The 19,739-nt window shown below is 43.0% G+C and overlaps 1 protein-coding gene across 3 annotated transcripts in view; it reads left to right on the plus strand.

Moving 5' to 3' along the window:
• Positions 1 to 1,165: 1,165 nt before the first annotated feature.
• The window catches only part of KIF1B (kinesin family member 1B), a 140,130-nt gene continuing 121,556 nt past the window's right edge, over positions 1,166 to 19,739 (plus strand). For all 3 annotated transcript variants that reach the window (XM_054721227.1, XM_054721225.1, XM_054721226.1), the window contains exons 1-2: positions 1,166 to 1,460; positions 16,141 to 16,321. In XM_054721227.1, coding sequence (XP_054577202.1) covers positions 16,216 to 16,321 — 106 coding nt within the window. In that variant the 5' untranslated portion in view covers positions 1,166 to 1,460; positions 16,141 to 16,215. The remainder of the gene's footprint in view (positions 1,461 to 16,140; positions 16,322 to 19,739) is intronic.

The raw sequence follows: 19,739 nt of genomic DNA on the forward strand, positions 1-19,739 counted from the left end.
AAGGAAAAGAGGTCAGTGCCCCTGACTAAACAGTCAGGTATTGCATGTTTTTAAAATTCTTGCAGCACACCGGTTGAAAATTGCTGGTCTATGCTTATAAGTAAGGCTTTTTCACACCCAATACTGTATTAAATTGGGGGGGGGGGGGGGGCAAGGGAGGGATTCCAATTTTATTTCCAGCTTCTGCTAGTAAATAAAAAAGCATCTCACAACCTTATAAAATAATGGTGGCTTGGCATGATAATTGCACACATTACGGTTGAATATTATATTTTATTAAGCACTGAATTGGACCGTTCATGAACAGTTGCGGGCCTTTTCTTTTGAGCTGAATCTGAATCTGATTTTTAAACATCGCTCCTGGAGCTCTTGTGTTCTCCCGCTTTCTGAATTCCAACAATCCTCCTTCAAGGGCATCTCCCAGGGTGGAGCTCGGCTCGTTCACTCAGGGGCCATACAAAGCATTTTCTTCCTTTCTTCTCGGCCCTCACAGCGCGCTGTCTCCCACGGAGACAAGTTGAATGCCCACTAAGTCATGGTTTTCCATTACTCATCCCGCCTTTCTTCCCAAGGTGGCGTGTGGGAGGTGTGATCGGGCTCGGAGAGAACCGGCCGGGAAGCCTTCTGCGGGAGAAGACACCCAGCCCTGCGCGTGTTTCAGTTCCGACTGCACCGCGCTGGGCGGCTTCGCGGTGAGAGACGTTTCCCAAACTGACGACGATTGCACGCTCGACCGCCTCCCACATTCATCCCAGCTGCTCCGCAGGCGCCCGCCTCCCCCCGCACCCCACCTGCCCCGCCCCGCTTCGCCCAGCTTTGTCCCCTTACAAGGCGGATCATCCGGTTGGTCAGGCGCGGCGACTAACGCCCTTCTGGGGTCACTGGGGAGGGGACTCTGCCCGCCGGCTTCGCCCACCCCGCGCCCCCGCACCCGAGCGGGCTTCTCGGCCACCAGGGGGCGCACCGGCGCCTCTGCAGCTCTCACCAGCCCCCCTTCAGCTCTCCCTGCGATTGGCCGGCCGCCTCGAGTTCTGCACTCCGATTGGCCGTTGTCCGTGCCAGTCGCGTGCGCAGGGCGGGCCGAGGTGACGCGCGGCGGCCGGGCTCGGGGCGGTGTCCCGCGCAGGCGGCTGCGGGCGGAGCTTCGCGAGGACTGACGCGGGGCACTCAGACGGCGGCGGTCCTCGCAGGCGCCCGCGCGAGTCCGAGCTGCTCCGCAGCCGCCGCCGCCGCCGCCGCCGCCGGCTGGTCGTTGCGCCCCGGCCCGCCGCTCTCCCGCCCTCCGTGGCCCTCGTTGCGGGACCGGGCCGCTGCGTGATGGGGCTGAGAGGAGGTGCCCTGCGGCTCGCGGCGGCCGCTGCTCGCGCTGAGGAGCGTCCGTGCTCGGTCCCCCGCACCCTCGCGCGCCGCGGCGGCTGCTGACCCGGCCCGCCCGCCCATCGGTCCGCAGCGCGGCTGAGGTAAGACGGACGGTGGGCGCTGCTGCCGCCGGGCTGGGAGGGCCCGTCTCGGGGGGAGGGGCGCCGGGCCGGGGTCCGGGCGGCGTCGGAGCGGAGGAAGCGCCGGGCGGGGCGGGAGCGGCGGGCACTGAGGGCGCTTCCCCACCGAGGCACCGAGTGGGGTGGGGAACATCGCCCTCGGGGAGTGGGGGACCCTCCGGGGCCAGCGGCGAGCCCGGGTTTGGGTGCAGCGGCCTGCTGGTCCCCGCAGTGCCCCGCACAACCCTCCGTTTCCCCCGAGCTGCCGAGCTCCGGCTGTGCCCGCGGCCAGCAGGCCCGCGCTGTCGGTCCGCTCCCGCCGCTCTGCGCGCACTGCAGCCCCGCGGAGACGGCGCTGCTCCGTTTCGGCGCTGCTCGCCCCCTCCCCACCTTACTGATGGCCCCCGGCCCCTCTCCCCCTTACGGTGGGCATCGGGGCCCCGCTAGGCATGTGGCTGTGCCCCTATGTCGGACGAGGGCAGGAAAGGGCCTCGGGTGGCGGGGAAGCCGACGGCGCCGGGCCTGGAGAGGGGAGCGGGCGGAGCGGGCGGGCGGGAGGGGGCTCGCTGGCGGCTGGCCAGCGCGGCGGGCTGTGTGGTCGGCGCCCGCAGCCGGGATGACTCGGGCAGCCATGTTGGGAGGATGAGCCGACAGAACCTTTGGGAGCCAAGTCCTGTGGCTGAAGGCACCGACTGACAGCCCTGGCAGCTTTCTGGGCGGCGAGCCTTGCCAGGAGCCACGCCGTGGGGGTGGGGCGGCGGCGCCGGCGAGCTCGTCATTGTTCGGGCAGCACCCAACCATCCGGGCCCTGCGACCAGAATTGGACCCCAACATCACGCTCTCTCCTCGGTGGGTCGCTCCCTGAGCTGCCGAGGCAAAGTGTCTGCAAGATTCCGTTCTCGTTGGGGTGAAATACCGAGTTTCTTCCATATCCATCTTCTCTGGCCAAGGCGGTGGAGGCTCGCTCGGGGATGCCTTTACATGTCCGCAGCCGAGGGCAGGATTGTCCAGGCCGGTGCCCGGGGATGCAGGCCTCGGTGCCGTGCACGGGAGGGGTGGGTTTTCGCGGCAGCTCCCGTGCAGAGTGGTTAGGTGGCTGGGATGTGCTGACAGTGGGAGAGGCCTGCGGCAGCATTCCCGAGGACGCAGGTTGTCATCTTTGTGGAATCTGGAGGAGCTGAAATTAGAGCGTCGACAGATCCCTTGCTCACTGTTCCAGGCAGCTGTTCTTCTGACATTGAACGTGTTGCTTTGTGTCCCAGATGGGTCTGTCTGAGCCTAAGGAAGGTCTGGTGATTGGATTGGAATAGCTCTCAAGAAGTGGTATCATGGTGGATGTTTCACTGAAAGGCTGGCGTTTTGTCAGCGTGGCTTAGTCATAATATAATCTCAGCTCGAGTTCTTGAAGAAGTGCGGTGATGCTTTCTAATTAACTTGGTGTGGCTGCTGGGTTATAGGACCAGAGGGGTTGTTAACGCACTGTTTAAGGATGGGATACGAAGATTGCACGCATGTTGGCATCAGAGAGCAGATCTGGAAGTGATTACTAACGGAATTCAGCAGGAACCTGTAATCTGTCTTTTCCCACCTCCTGGATGTGGACAGGCCCAGGAGAGTGCCATGCCCACCTCCTTTATGTCCTTTGCTTTCATTCAAACTCCGTTTCTTAATGAATAAGTTCCTATAACTTACGTTGAAAAATTTAAAAAATTTGAATAAGGTTTTCTAAGAAAAGTAACACTTCCTTTTTATTATTAAGATTTCCTTTTAAAACTTGGTTGAATCAAAACTGGCTTCAACAAACTAGTGGGTTTTTTTTTTGCATTAATATGAGAGAAGTACAGAATGTCTGTTTTAAAATTTCATGCCCCAATTAAGAAATACACATTTTGAGTTTTTACAGTGACTTTATTAGTAAAACAAACAAACAAAAAAGTCTGAAAAATTGTAATTTAATCTAATTTCAGCATTTGGTAAAATCAGACCTGATTGTGGATCTGATTGGAGGCAAGATTTTATGAGTCTGTGTCACTCCACCCTGATGAATGTTTTTCCAAAATTTGTCCCATAAAGTACAGCTTCTAAGGCTTAGAACAGACTGTTTTTGCTTTTCAAGACCAGATATGAATGCAGTTTTTCTTTTTACTGTCTTTCCTCTTTGAATTTGTGCAGGGAATAAACTCCCAAGAAGAGTGCCAACAGAGTATCTGTCTCCACAGCCAAAGCTTTCTAGCCACTTCCCTGCTATGGTCTTGTCCGGGCTACAAAGTCAAGGACAACATGGGCCCCTGCCTTCTTTTTGTAAGCCCCTTGGCAGGTCGCTAATCACAGCAGGTCTTTCCCAGGCATAAGCATAGCTCCTTGGTCTTGTAAACTGAGAGGATATAGTTTCACAAGGCTCCAAGTGAAAGGTATAGCATGTCTGCTTCACGTAGTTCTCTTGGAAAAATGGCCTTATTGGAACAGATACTGGTGAATTTCTGGAGTCCCCAAAAGGGTGTGAATAAATATAAATACATTTGGAGCTTTTTCCTTGCAGCTCATTAGTATAGGTTACACAGTGGTCGGCAAGCTCATTAGTCCACAGAGTCAAATATCAACAGTACAACAATTGAAATTTTTTAAACTTAAACTATATAGTTAGGTACATTGTTATTAACTTAATTAGGGTACTCCTAAGCTGGCCTTTGCTAAAAACTCAAGGGGCCTAAGAGCCGCATGTGGCTCTGGAGCCGCAGTTTGCCGACCACTGGTATAGGAGATAAACGTGATTGTGATAAGGAAAACCTGAAAAAGGTGTTGTGTACCTCTCTGACTTTTTGGTTAATGGTCCAGTGACTCGTTTATGCTCACTTTTATGACATTCATTGCTAATTAATTGAGAGTGCATAAAGAGATTTAATTCTTTACCTTCGAGGAACTTAACATTTTATCATTAGAAAAGATATGGTAAGGTAAGGTAATTCCACCTCTTTTCTGTTGTAATACAATTGAGTGTGCTGCTGCTGCCCAGGCCATGGTGGTTTCCATGGTTTTCAGTCAGAGCCTTTCTCCCATATAATACTTTTACCTAAGACTCAAGTGGTACTTTTATGGCTTTTGTGAATATGTTTTGTCATATGTAAATGATGGGTTTTAAAATATTTTAAATAATATCACATTGTTTATGCCAAAGCATATCATTCAACTATGCCATTCTCCACCATTGCTGTATTTGATGACTTTGATATTTAACATAGTTCTCTTGTCCATCTGAATTTTTCTTTTTTAAAAAATATGTTTTATTGATTTCAGAGAGGAAGGGAGAGGGAGAGGTAGAGAGAGAAACATCAATGATGAGAAAGAATCATTGATGGCTGCCTCTCGCATGCCCCCACTGGGGACCGAGCCCACATATCGGGTATGTGCCTTTGACCAGAATCGAATCCGGGACCCTTCAGGTCACAGGCTGATGCTCTATCCACTGAGCCAAACTGGCTAAGGCCCATCTGAATTTCTGACATCATCTCAGCACCAATAATAATCATATCAGGCTCTTTCTATTGGTATATGCCAGGCTCTTTTCTAAGCACTTTGCACTTATTCACTAATTTTATCCTTACAACAACCGTATGAGATAGATACTATTATCCCCATTTTATAGATGAATAAACTGAAACAGAGGTTAAGTGACTTCCTCAGGTCATTAGAAGTAGTAAGTAACCACCATGCTGAGCTTACTTTGTAACTAACTACCCTTAACCTTAAAATTCCTTGACTTCAGCTCAAGCAAATGCTGGTTTCATTCTGTTCCAGTAACTCAGAATTGTGGCCACATCTTCTAACACATCGTCACCCTCAGATCTACTAAAGATATCAAATTTGCCGTCAGATCTTAAACTCTGATAATTTATAGCTCTCATTTTCGCAATCTCTTTCTGTGTGTTCTCCCAACTCAAGTCTCCTGGACCATCAGCCTCTTCTATATTCTTTGTCTTCCTTTTCTATACTGTGATTTCTGGGGTGCATTGCTTCAGCTATTTTCTTGCTATGCGGTTTTTAATTATTCTTTATTATTCTGCAAGACCCACTATGCAGGTGCCGGCCTTGCATCATTTCTACCATCCATACCCTCTGTTTTTACTCTGTGTCATGGAGAAACTTCACATCGTACTGGATTAGTACCACAGTCTGTATAGTCTTAGGTCTCCTTTTGGTATCTTTTCAAGCAGTTCTGCTCATTTCCCTTCCCGGTTCTCCACAGTGGCTTTTCTAAAATCTTGATCACTTTACTCAAGCCTTCCCACTGCTCCATGCTCACATAAAACCTTACCTGCCGCCTCATAGGGAACAAAAGACATGAACTCCCTCAGCTTCCTCTCCCTCTGCTTACAAACTTCTCTGCCTTCTTTCTTATCCTCCCTAACTTCAGCTAATCCCTTGGCCTGAATCCTGCATATCACTGCCTTCTAATTTTAGGGCCTTATGCATTGGTTACTCCTCTTTCCCCGTCAGACGGTCCCCACAGTTCCTTGAATACAGCAGGTACATTCCCACCTTATGGCCGTTGCTCTAACTCTTTTGCTTGCAACACTCTTCCCTGAAATCTGGTTGGCTGAGTCCTTCACTTCCTTCAAGTCTCACCACCTCTTCACGCCTACCCTGACCTCATTTGTGCACCTGCACAGCACTCCTCCCCACTACACTCCAGACCTCCCTGACTTTGCAGTACTCCCTCATAATGCTTTTCAAGAATATTATCACTAACATTCTCTATAACTTATTATTTTAAAAATATATTTTTTATTGATTTTAGAGAAGAAGGGAGAAGGAGAGAGAGATAGAAACATCATGCCTCCTGCATGCCCCCTAATGGGGATTGAGTCCGCAACCCAGGCTTGTGCCCTGACGGGAATCCAACTGGTGATCTCTCGGTGCATGGGTCAATGCTCAACCACTGAGCCATACCAGCTGGGCATAATTTATTAATGCCCTCTCTCCCCCTACTAGAATATAAGCTCCTCTATGGCAAGGATGTTTATCTGTTTTGTTCATTGATTTATCCCAGACTGCTGGAACAGCCTGGCACGTTGTAGGTACCTAATAAATAAAGTATAGAAACATTCATGTCTTTCTTAATTTAAAAAAGGGATGTGGAGGGGAACAAAAGGGGGATGTGGGGAGAGAGAAATCCCTCCTTTGTTTCTATATGCTCCTAATTCTCTCTCCTGCCTCCCACAACCAGATTCTAGAAGCTGCAAGGATACTTGCATTTCTACTTCTTTGCCTCCTAATTATTCCCAAGACCACCACAGACTAGCTCCACTTCACTGACCCTGCTTTTGCTCAGGTTTCCAGGTCTTTATTGCTGAGAACAGGGGCACCCTTCACACCTTGTGGGATCGAAAGTATTGCTCACTTCACTCCTCCTTGTTGAGTTTTTGTCTGCTGGTGTTTTGGTGGGGCTAGTTTCAGTCTCTTGGGCTTCCTGCTGTTCTGGCCACTCACATGGCTATCAAATTCTCTCAACACAAATTTTTGTATAACTTTTTTGTTTTTAAGAACCAGAATTTTGAGTACATACCGTATTTCTAATGTTACATAGCAGACGAGGCTATTACAGGAGAGTTCTCTTTATAATTTATAGCACTTACTGCATCTAAAAAGGATTTGAGCAGCTTACTGCAAATACCATATATACAATGAGGCTGTTAAAATATGGATAAGAAACAAAAATCTGCCCTGGTCGGCTTGGCTCAGTGGATAGAGCGTCAGCCTACGGACTGAAGGGTCCCAGGTTCGATTCCGGCCAGGGGCACATGCCTGGGTTGTGGGCTCGATCCCCCGTGGGGGGTGTGCAGAAGGCAGCCTATCAATGATTCTCTCTCATCATTGATGTTTCTATCTATCTCTCCTCCCTTCCTCTCTGAAATCAAATAAGAAATTTATTTTGAATGAAAAAAAAAAAAGAAAAAAAAGAAACAAAAATCTATGGAACAGAAGGAAAAAGTAAATATATACCAACTGCAGCAATTTGTCTAACATGGTTATTGTAGTTAGTTGTGAAACTTTTGGAATCCAAGGTAAAAGGGAAAGATAAATAATACAATTTTCATTTTGGTAAAAGAAGCCTAATGGTTTGTCAAGAAAAACTTTTTTCTGATAATAAATTCTAGAGACTTTCTAAAAGAAAAGTGTTATAGTCATCTTGATACAAGCATGTACACACTGTTTCCAACAGGTCATTAAGTAAAAGGAAGAAATGTTCTTCAAAGACCTTTGTAAAAAAAGTAATCCACTCACTTTCCAAACTGAGAATACAGCATTAAAATATAACAAGTCTTTTCTGTGAAAGATATGACTAATGTGGTTCAGGTGTATAACTTTCTATAAAGACAAATCTGAGTATCCCGGCAGAACCTCATGATTTAACCCTGGTGAGAGCCTAGAGTACTTACTTGTATTCTATGTTGTCACCTAAACAAAAACAGACCTATTAACCTTTGGGTACCGGTTTATCCTGTGGCAAGATCGACACATTGTTGACACAGAGAAAAGTTTGACCTGCATTCTTGCCCAGATATAGATAGGTGTAGTCAGGGGCAGATTTCACAATAATTCTTGACTCATGCCAAATTTTAGCTCATTTTAGCCTGGAGTACATGTTGTCATCCACTTTGACAATAGAGAACTTCTCTGTTGGGATTTGAGTAGCAGAGTTCCCTGTGGATCAGCCAGAATAAATGATAGGATGTAGCTTCAGAGACTAGAATGAACTAACTATCCCAACTTTTAAGGGAAAAGAAAAAATATCGCTCTCACTTAGAATAGTTTGTTTTAAGCCATAGGAGCTATTGTTTTCTTGAGCACCTTTTGGTTTATGAGAATAAAATCATGTTATCAGTGCAAAGGAGGATCCTTGACTTCTTAATTGTAGCCCCATTTGAGACTGAAAATCCAATCTGCCAGGTGACTCGTCCGGTGCAGTCTGATTCTTAGCATTGGGTTGGGAGGCAGAAAGAAGTTTTTCTAACATGTGGTCCATTTTAAGCTTTCACAGCTTGGCTCATGGCTGATTTTTGTCTATAGAGTCAGAAACCAAGAATAGACAGGTAATTCATATACAAATAAATTTTTACATTTTGCAAGGGGCCATTTTATCAGTATAGCCATGGTCAGTGACACAGTATTATTGGATCCTAAAACATGCTTGGTCTTCATGGAAAATATTAGATGGAGAGATGCAAAACTTATAATAACAAGGAAATATTCATAGCATCTCAAAATGGACTCACTACCTACCGATACTTTTGGGTACCCATTCAAGTTATAATACATTCTTTGAAATGTAATTTAGTGGAAAATATTATCTTTTAAATAGGCTTGCTTGTGCAGCAAATTGTACGAATATTGATTTTAAAAGACTACGTCTTGGTTAAATTTTATTTTCACTTGTGAAAAACATGTACTGAATAAAGTATCAGTGTAGAACAGTTAAGTGAACTACTGACTGTATCATAGGGCAAAATGAAATAAATAGAAAAATGAGGTATTACAGCGTTTTTCGGGAGCAAAGAGAAAAGAAGATATGACTTTTGGCTCAGAAAGGGGGACACTAAGGAATGCATGAATTAATGCTTCCTGATTCATGGTGACATTTGACTTTGTCCTCAAAAGATATGGATTTATAATAGGTAAGAAGCGAGATTGGGCTTCCACAAATTGAATGTTTGGTGTAGTAAGAGGGTGCATGGTGGAGAAGAAGGCTAAAATTGGGCAGTGAAAACTGAGACTAGGAAAGGAGGTTGAATTGTGGAGGCCCTTAAATTTTTAGTTTATGTTCTGAGGCTGTGGGAGCCAATTGAACATGAGCAGACCTCTGTTTTAGGAATATAATACTGGCTGTTTTCTATAGAAAAGGGATATTACAAAAACAAACCAACTAAAACTAGCCAGTTAACTGCCACGATATTTTGAATTTAATTAAAAAGTCCGCTGCTTGTGTCTGTAGATGCTTATGGCCTACAAATGGCTAGTATTATTTTGTTCTTGTTCACTTTGCTGGAAGGTCAGTTTGAGAATTAGTCTTCCTCTTAGGTTCCTAATAATCCAGGGTACCTCTGAAGACAAGTGAGAATTGCACAAGATCAAAATTAAGCAATTGGGCAAATATTTAGAAAAATTAAAATGAATTAGTTCTAAATGTTTTTATTTTTATTACATGTTTATTCCTTTATTGTTAGTGAATGCTCCTGGAATTTTTGCTCCATTCCACTTTCCTGAGGCTTCTATTTGTATGTCATAAGGAAGGAAAAGTGGTCAGAGGAACAGTCTAGAACTGAGGCTGTGTAGGTGACTCAGAGTATGTATGGCTGCCTTTCCTACCTGTCTTTCTTCTTTTGGCTTTTCAAAATTTGGAAAATGTATTTTTAGGTTACTTTTTATTGTTTTTATATAACTTCTTTAAAATAGTCTGTGATTATTGTTTGTCATTGCAATTTAAACTCGATTTCAAATTTATATAATTAACCATTTTTAAAAAAGGATCAGGAAGTTTTGAAGCTGTAATGCTTTGATGGACATCTCCGTTAAAAGAGATACTGTTTATAATGGTAACAGAGTAACACTTTCAATTGTCCACTTAACTGTAGTTTCTTATTACTGTATAAAGTGTTGTTGTTTTTAAAATATATTTTATTGATTTTTTACAGAGAGGAAGAGAGAGGGATAGAGAGCTAGAAACATCGATGAGAGAGAGAAACATTGATCAGCTGCCTCTTGCACACCCCCCACTGGGGATGTGCCCGCAACCAAGGCACATGCCCCTGACCGGAATCAAACCCGGGACCCTTGAGTCCGCAGGCCGACGCTCTATCCACTGAGCCAAACCGGTTTCGGCACTGTATAAAGTTTTAACTCACTGTGGAGATGGTTGAAGTTTTATTACAGGACAGTTAAAGCAGAAAAAAATATTTAGGTTCAGGTTGTTTAGGGAAAGTAATTTTAAAATGTACGTATCACTTTCAAAAAAGAATGACTGTTAACTTTTTTAATTAGGAAGAAATTTGAAATTAAGTTTATCCTTTTTCCTGTCTGTGTTTTGGAACAACTTTTTTTTTTATTCCATCACTCTGTTGACACACAGTAACTAGGGATTCAACTAAAATATTTTAAGCTCTATATATTCAAGACCCTGTGATAAGGGGGATTAGAAGCATGACTAAGATTCTGTTCTTGTCCTCAAGGAACTTAAAATCTACAGAAGAGATAAGAAAAGTAACTTATTCTGCCCTGGGTAGGATTAATGAATTGAACAATATTAAATGGAGAAGCATTTGCATTTGGTTTGAGGAGTGGGGCGAATCTGTGAGGGCTTTAGAGATGTAGCATATGAGAAGGTCCCAGAAAAATAAATGGGATTTTGAGAACTGAAGAGGAGGAAGCACAAAGTGGGTAGAGGGAATGTTGGAACAAAGGCACAGGGACACAAAAACATTAGATACTTTTAGGAAGCCCTCTGGTGGGTGGTGGTTAAGGAATGTGGATGTAAGGCAGTGTTTTGTGGGCTAGGAAAAATAGGTGGTTTATGTTGTAGAACACATTGAATGCCACTGCGGGGAGTTCCATCATTGCTTGGTAGACAGTAGATCTTTAAGGGGACAATTATATGAACAGACTTGTACTTCAGGAAGATGAATCTAGCAATATTGTGTAGTATGGATGGAGTCAATGAAAATGGCAGTATTGTGCAGTACGGTTGGGTAGGAGTAAGAAAGAAAGTGGTTAAGAAGGTTAACAGTCTTGGGTGAGAAGTATTGAAGGCCCTAAAAGGGAAAGTGGTGGAAGAAATAGGATTTTATAGGTAGAAGCCAGGTGATTTGGCAGTTGATTAGATGGATAGAGGAAACAGCTGTTTGACCTGTGTGGCACAGGAGGATGGTGAGAACAGTAAAAGAAATAGAAAAGAAATGGAAGACCTGTGTTGTTCATGGGAGGTGGAGAGATACTTTGACTTTGGTTGTGTTATGTTGAATGAAATGCTGGCAGGAAAGCTAGGAAGAGGAGTCACAGTATTTTGAGAAGTATATGTATAGGGACATTAGAATATTACATATCTTAGAGTTTTGCTTCCTAGTTGCAAATGCATATGTACTTTATATCTAAAACCCAGCAAGGAGGCTTCAGCCTTTGTTTATTTGCAGTTCCTTAATATCACCTAATACCCAGTCTATGTCTAGACTTCTATGATTATATAAAATATATCTTTTTACAGATTTTCTTGATTAAAAAATCACTGCATTTGGTTGACAACTAACATAAGTTTCTTTAATTATGCCTCCTCTCCCATTTATTTGAAGAAACTGGGTGACTTGACCTGTAGATTTTTCCATATTCTGGGTTTGGCTGATTGTATCTTTTAGGTGTCATTTAAATTGCTTCTTTGCTTCCTTTATGTCCTGTAAACTGGTAGTTAGATCTGAAGCTTGATTCTATTCAGCTTTTTTTTTCTTTTTTTCTTTTTTAAGGGTTTGGGATAAAAGTACTTAATAGGTTTTGCTGGGTTTCCTGTTGTAGCACATGGAGCATAACCCACCTAGGTGTCCCACTTTTAGTAATGTTCAATCGGATTCAGATGTTGTCGCCTAATCCATACACTGTAATGTTCCCACATCAACCAAACTTTCATCTAAGGCTTTTTAGCAGCTAGTGATGATGGTTGCAGAGAGCCTTTATATCAGTAAGGTTGGAAAATGGTGACATTCTAATTCTGTCATTTCTTTTGCATTTATTAGCTGGAATTTTTCTTTGAAGAAGAACTTGCCCACATTGACTCTGGCTATTCTGGAATATAGTTTTGTTTTATAAAAAATATATTTTTATTGATTTCAGAGAGGAAGGGAGAGGGAGAGGGAGAGAGAGATAGAAACATCAATGATGAAAGAGGATCATTGATCAGCTGCCTGCTGCACACCCCACACTGGGGATAGAGCCCACAACCAGGCATGTGCCCTGACCGGCAATTGAACCGTGACCTCCTGGTTCATAGGTCAATGCTCAACCACTGAGCCACACTGGCCGGGCTGGAATATAGTTTATACAGGATATACAAATTGGATATGTGCCCAATTCTTTTGTTTTATTTGCCGGTCTGCAAAATAATGAGTTTTTTTTAAGGTATTATAAACTCATGAATTTATATATTTGATGTTTTTCCCTCTATTTGTACTATGTATGTATGTATTTTTATATCTTAATTATCCCATCTTTGGAGTCCCTTTAAGTTGGCATTTGTGTCCCTTTGCCATGACCTTATTCATCTTTGACAGATTTCTTGCTTATGATCATACTAACATGTTCCAGGATCATCTTGAAATTTCTTGCCTAGACTTGGAAATAGCCATTTTTTTAAGAAGCCCAAGTTCAAAGAGATTTTTGAGAAAATAGGATTTTTACTTTGGGAAGCTCTTAAAGAACAATACAAGATAGAATGCAGTCATGTAAAAGGATAGTGTTCTCACAATGTGTTGGGGGCTATAAATGCTGCAGGAAATACCAGTGATTCCTGGAACGTTTGGGCAGCCATTTTGGAAGAGGTAAGACTGGAGCTAAACTGTCAAATAGAGGAGAAAATGAAAATTCATATGCCCATTGTAGGAGAAATTGTTAGGAGGAGTGAAAGAACAATATGGGTGGCATAAGAAAGAAGCTTGACTAGAACACAGAGTACCTTGACTTTGATCTTCATTTTGTAAGCACTGGGAAATGAAAGTTCTTGAGTTTGGAAGTGAAATTGCAAGTCATGCTTCGGAAAGAGTAATATTACAGCAGGGTTACACAGTTGCATAAAGAAGGGTTCTCAGCTGGAGATTTGCAACATAATCTTTGGGAAATTAACCCATACCTGGGGCCTATCTCAACACTGTCCAATATCAGGCTAGGGAGTTTAGGCTCATTTGCTTTTTTTTTTTTTTTTAATTGCATTTATTGGGGTAACATTGGTTAATAACATCATATAAGTTTCAGGTGTGTAACTTTGTAATACTACATATGTATGTTCATCACCCAGAGTCTAGTTTCTGTCACCATGTGTGTTTCAAAAGACCTTCGTACGATTCTATTTTACCAACCCTAATTAAAACTAAAAGCTTGCCTGGCTGGTGTGGCTTAGTGGTTGAATGTTGACCCATGAACCAGGAGGTCTGGGTTTGATTCCTGGTCAGGGCACATGCCTGGGTTGCAGGCTCGATCCTCAGTTGGGGGCGTGCAGGGGGAAGCTGGTCAGTGATTTTCATCATTGATGTTTCTACCTCTCTCTCCTTCCTTCTTCCTCTCTCTGAAATAAATAAAAACATTAAAAACACACACACAAGAAACCCCTAAAAGCTCAAAGATCAGTTCCGCTATTCCAAGTATGCTAAGCGTGATGTAATAAGAACATAGATTGGGGTAATGGCAATGGGAATGAGAGGAAGGAAGAGATAGAAAATGCAAATTAGTTTTTAAAGTTTTCATATGGCATTTCATTAATAATGTTAACACTAATAAAATAATTCAAAGAGAGGGGAACAAAGATAGACTCTTAAGATTTATGGTATGGGGCCAGATATAAATAGGAAGATTGGCAGAGATTGCTAGTTTGAGGGAGAAAGTAATGGGACATGTTAAATGTTGAGATGATGGCTGTGTATCAAAATGAACTCTAGAGATTGAAATGTGTTCTGTCTTTTTCTGACTGCTTCATTCATTCTCTCTTGGCTAAGTACTGTACTTAACTTAGATCATGCCAAATTGATTGGGAGGGTTAAAAACTCTAAATTGAAAAATGTGATTACAATAAATGTTCAATATATTAAAAAAAGAACTATCTGCTTGGCTGGTATGGCTCAGTGGTTGAGCATCAACCTATAAACCAGGTGGTCATGGTTTGATTCCTGGTCAGAGCATATGCCTGGGTTACGGGCTTGATCCCCAGTGTGGTATGTACAGGAGGTAGCTGGTCAATAATTCTCTCTCATCATTATGTTTCTATTTCTCACTCTCCCTTTGTCTCTGAAATCAATAAATTTTTTTTTAAAAAAGAGCTATCTTTAATGTAAAATAAAATAGGAAAGGGACTGGCAAAGGCATTTCAGCAAATATGAAAAGATCAATATTAATAAATACTATAATCATTTGGAACAAAAACAAAAGTCAGTAAACCAGGCAAAGGACTTTAACAGACAATTTTTACAAGTGGGAAATATAATTCATTAATTCATTCTTTCAACAAACATTTACTTAGTTCTTTCATTGGGTACTGTTCTAAGTGCTAGTGAATAAGATCTGTGAACATTCTGATGGTGGTGTGAGAGAGATGGACAATAGACATGTTTCAAAAAACAAGACTTCCAAATAGTGATGATGCTGTTGAGAAAATAAGATAGGTAATGAAGTAGAGAGTAGCTTTTTTTTTTTTTATGCCTTTTCTTGTGGAAAACTTTTATAGTTTTGCAACTGAGGTTAGCATTCCTACTTAGTTATGTCGAGAAAAACTGGTCAGATTTAAATTAAGTTCTGTTGTGGTTCCCTGCTAATTGCACACAAAAGTGTTTTTCTTTTTTCTTTTGTTTGGTTCTTGAATATGTTTATACTAGAGGTCTGGTGCACAAAATTCCTGCACGGGCAGGGTCCCTAGGCCTGGCCAGTGATCAGGGCCGATTGGGGCCTTCCGGCTGCCGGCCAAGGCCTTCCTTTCGGCTGCCAGTCAGCCCTTCCTTCCCCGGCTGCCAGCTGCTGGCTGCTGGCTGGGGCCTTCCTTCATTCCGAGCTGCCCCCTGGTGATCAGTGCACATCATAGCAAGCTATCGAACTCCCGCTGTCCTGGTTGAACTCCCAAGGGGACAATTTGCCTATTAGCCTTTTATATATATAGAAGATTAACGGGATAGAGTACAGATTGAGATTTGTTTTTTCTTGTGGAAATTACTTATATGGATTCTTTTCACAGAATAGTGTCTGTTTTGTTCTGTTGAGAGGGAAACTATTCCTCTGAAAAATGTTCACATTTTTTCCTGTGGCTTCATTCAGTAATAAAATGTAGTGATTTGATTCTGCCATGAGTCAGTGGCATGTCAGAGGATAGAACCTCCGTCTCTTGGAGTCTTCTCTGCTTATTGTACAGGATAGTCGTGAGGGTCAAATGAGATACATATGAAAGGGTCCATCTAAGTTGAAGAAATCTCTGAATACATAGAAGTTAAAGGAGTGAGCTGGAACTCTGTCCTTTGCTGTTTTATTATACATCATATAACTGAATGTTTTAAGCTGGAATTGAAGTATACAGAAAGTTCAGTGCATTTCTTTAAAGTAATAAGTCATTTTTGCAGATGGGAATGTACTTGTGTAAGAAAAACAGAGTAAGCTAGTTGCCTGTTATTTTGCAGTTACATTTTTTTAAATTAAATTATTAAGGTTAGGGACTTTTTAGGTATGGTAAAGAGATAATGGAGTAGGAAAACAAATTTCAGTCTTAATTTTCTAATTGGTAATTTACTGTTGAGAATATAAGACTTACAGGGAATGAGGTTTTTAGAAATGGAAACAAAAATATCCCTAAGATAGAAGATAGTAGCTCATATGCTCAATTTCGCCCAAGCTTTCTTTAATTCTGACTGCCTTCTATGGAACTTTTTTATTTTCAAAGGAAACTTGGACATAACTTCAAAAGAAGATTTGATTCTTTATTTCTGGACTGCAGTTATATAACAAGACCATCAGGATGTCGGGAGCCTCAGTGAAGGTGGCTGTGCGAGTGCGGCCTTTCAATTCTCGAGAGACCAGCAAAGAGTCCAAGTGCATCATTCAGATGCAAGGCAACTCGACTAGTAAGTACATGTTGTTTTCTATCAGTTATATTCACTTTTCTATTCTTCCTCCATCCCTTCTTGCTGTGATCAGAATACATGAGTATTTGGGTATTACCACTTACCACTCTATACTTTACTATTATTTTAATTTAATAATTGTATTATTTATTAATTATTATATTTTTATTTCTTTTAAAAAATCTTTATTGTTGAAAGTATTATATACTGTATGTCCCCTTTTTCCCTACATTGACCCCTTCTAGTCTGCCCCTGCCCACCGCTCGAGGCCTTCACCACCCTATTGTCTGTGTCCATGGGTTATGCATACTAGAGGCCCTTTGCACGAAGATTCGTGCAATAGGCCTTCCTTCCCCTGGCTGCCGGCACCGGTTTTCCTCCGGCACCCGAGACCCAGGCCTTCGCTCTGGCCGCCGCCTTCAGTCTTTGCTCCGGCCAGAGCCTTCAATCTTGGCTCCAGCCAGAGTGCCGCTCCTGTAGCTAGCTACCCCCACCCCCCACCCTCCCCCTCATAGCAGGCATCCCGCCCTGCCTGGCCGCTTCGCGCCTGCATGCGTGCTGCCCAGAGGCCTGGAGCAGCTGGGGGGTGGGGCTGCCGCCAGCTTTGTTGGGTTAATTTGCATACTCCTGATTGGCTGGTGGGTGTCGAGAAGTGGCGGTCAATTTGCATGTTTCTCTTTTATTAGTGTAGACAAGTTCTTTAGTTGATCATCACACCCTCCCCCACCCCCCACTCTCACCTGCCTTCCCTCAGAGTCTGCAGTCTGTTTTATGCTTATGTGTCTCTGGATCTATTTTGTTCATCAGTTTATTTTGTTTGTTAGATTCCACATATGAGTGACTTTAGCATGAAAGACTATCCTATATAATAAAGAGGTAATATGCAAATTGACCATCACTCCAACACACAAGATGGCCGTCCCCATGTGGACACAAGATGGCCAGCAGGGGAGGGCAGTTGTGGGCGATCAGGCCAGCAGGGGATTGCAGTTGGGAGGGACCAGGCCTGCAGGGGAGGACAGTTGTGGGGGGACCAGGCCTGCAGGGGAGGGCAGTTGCAGGGGGACCAGGCCTGCAGGGGAGGGCATTTGGGGGCAATCAGGCCAGCAGGGGAGGCCAGTTGGGGGCAACCAGGCCAGCAGGGGAGGCCAGTTAGGGGCAATCAGGCCAGCAGGGGAGCAGTTAGGCATCGATCAGGCTGGCAGGGGAGTGGTTATGGGGTGATCAGGCTGGCAGGCAGAAGCGGTTAGGGGCAGGCAGGCAGGCAGGCAGGCAAGCGGTTGGGAGCCAGAAGTCCTGGATTGTGAGAAGGATCCCAGATTGGAGAGAGTGCAGGCTGGGCTGAGGGCCTCCCACCTCCACCCCCCTGTGCACTGGGCCTCTAGTAGACTATAAAAGAACAGTAATCCATTGACTGTCCAGGAGAATAAAATTATTAGAGTATGTGGTAAAATTTCTTTAGTTCTGGGTAGTTATGAGAAATGATCTGGGTCTGCTTGACTTTCTGACTGCTGTTTTGTTTTGTTTTAATCAGATGGATTAAAAGCTCTTTAAGAGATTATTGATGGCTAATTTTAAAAAAAGGTGTTAGATCTCACTTTTTAAAGATACATAGCTCTCTTTTTTACCTTATTTTGATTGTATAGAAAATAACATCAGTTTAGGGTGGAAAAGTAAAATTACCCAAATATGTTATTCACTCTGGATGAAAGATTTCAGATGTTTTCACTTGTGGTAGATAACAAACTAGGGAAGAAAATAAGATTTCTGGTTGACCACCTTTTTAGGATAGGGCCATAAAATTTAGAATTTGTGAGGCTATGTCTTATGTACCCATTCTTGCTTATAACCCATAAAAAATCTTTCCAGAACCACTGAAAATATTGATATGTCTTTTTAAAAATATATCTTTATTGATTTCAGAGAGAGAGAAAGAAATAGAAACATCAATGATGAGAGAGAATCATTGATTGGCTGCTTCCTGTATGCCCTACACTGGGGATCAAGCCCACAATCTGGGCATGTGCCCTTGACCGGAATTGAACCCGGGACACTTTAGTCCACAGGCTGACGCTCTATCCACCGAGCCAAATCAGCTAGGGCTTGATATGTCTTTTGATAAAACATTAAATAAGAATTGCCTGGTTCTTCTTATTATTATTTTAAATATTTTTATTGATTTCAGAGAGGAAGGGAGAGGGAGAGAGAGAGAAGAGAGAGAGAAAGAAAGAGAAATATCAATGATGAGAGGGAATCATTGATTGGCTGCCTCCTGCACGTCCCCTACGGGGGATCGAACCCACAACCTGGGCATGTGCCCTTGACTGGAATTGAACCCAGGACCTTCCGTCCGCAAGCTGATGCTCTATCCACTGAGCAAAACCGGCTAGGGCTGTTTTTTATTATTAAAAGTAATTAATAATTTGGTTAAAGTAGGTCTGGATATAATGTACTAGTCCTATGTAAACCAGTCTGTGGACCACCTTAAGCAAAGTGCTGAACTACCAATGGTTTTTCCATCATATTTTGTCCAAAACATTTCTGGACTACCAGGCTGCCCTGCTCTTTCTGTCTTTCCCTTCCTTTTTGAGAGTCTACTATAATGTGTGCCGGTAGGGATTACAGAATTGTATGTACCATAGGACTTTGCCCTCAAGGAGTTTTTAGTTTGAGATAGGAGAGATAAGATATAATAACATAACCTCAGTACAAAGTAAAGGTGATGAAAGTGATAATTGCCATAAAAAAGGTTTTTTAAAAAGTGCAAACGTGAGTTTGGCAAAGGACACATGTAAGATTCATAGATGATAGGGCATTTTAGCTAGACCTTGAGGAATAAATAGAATTATAAACTAAACATCCAGTAAGTTTGGGGAAATTTTCAGAATTGTAGCTTATTAGAACTTGTGCTATGACTAGATATAGGTACTCCTCACCTTCATCTGGCTATAGTAGATTGCTTCTTGCATGTAAGTGTTCAGCAGGAGAAATTTGACTTTTAAATTACCATTAATCTACTGGAACAAAAATGCTCTTTCGCTGAATTGGCCTTGGAAAAAGTAGGGCTAGTTTTCTAGCGAAATACTTACTTTGTCATGGCTCAGGGCTTGGAGTAATTGTGGTTCCTTGAAAGGTGTTTGTTCTTGGAAAGCTAGTTATCTGATTGTATCAGAATCTTTTTCCTCTAGGATTTTTGGCGTTTTCGGTTTTCTACTAATATTTTCTATTTCTGCTTTTTTTAACATGGCTATTTATTAGTAATTTGACTAATATGTAATCCAGATGCTTTTTAAATGAGAGATTTTTAAGTGAGCCACTTGCTATGTTTAGAAAGTATTAATGGCTTTAAAAAAAAAAAAGAAAGAAACATTGGACTTAAGGTTGGGAGAGAGCATGCATTTTGAACCTAGAATTGTTG

Source organism: Eptesicus fuscus, chromosome 9 (assembly GCF_027574615.1).
Source record: "Eptesicus fuscus isolate TK198812 chromosome 9, DD_ASM_mEF_20220401, whole genome shotgun sequence".
NCBI lineage: Eukaryota > Metazoa > Chordata > Mammalia > Chiroptera > Vespertilionidae > Eptesicus > Eptesicus fuscus.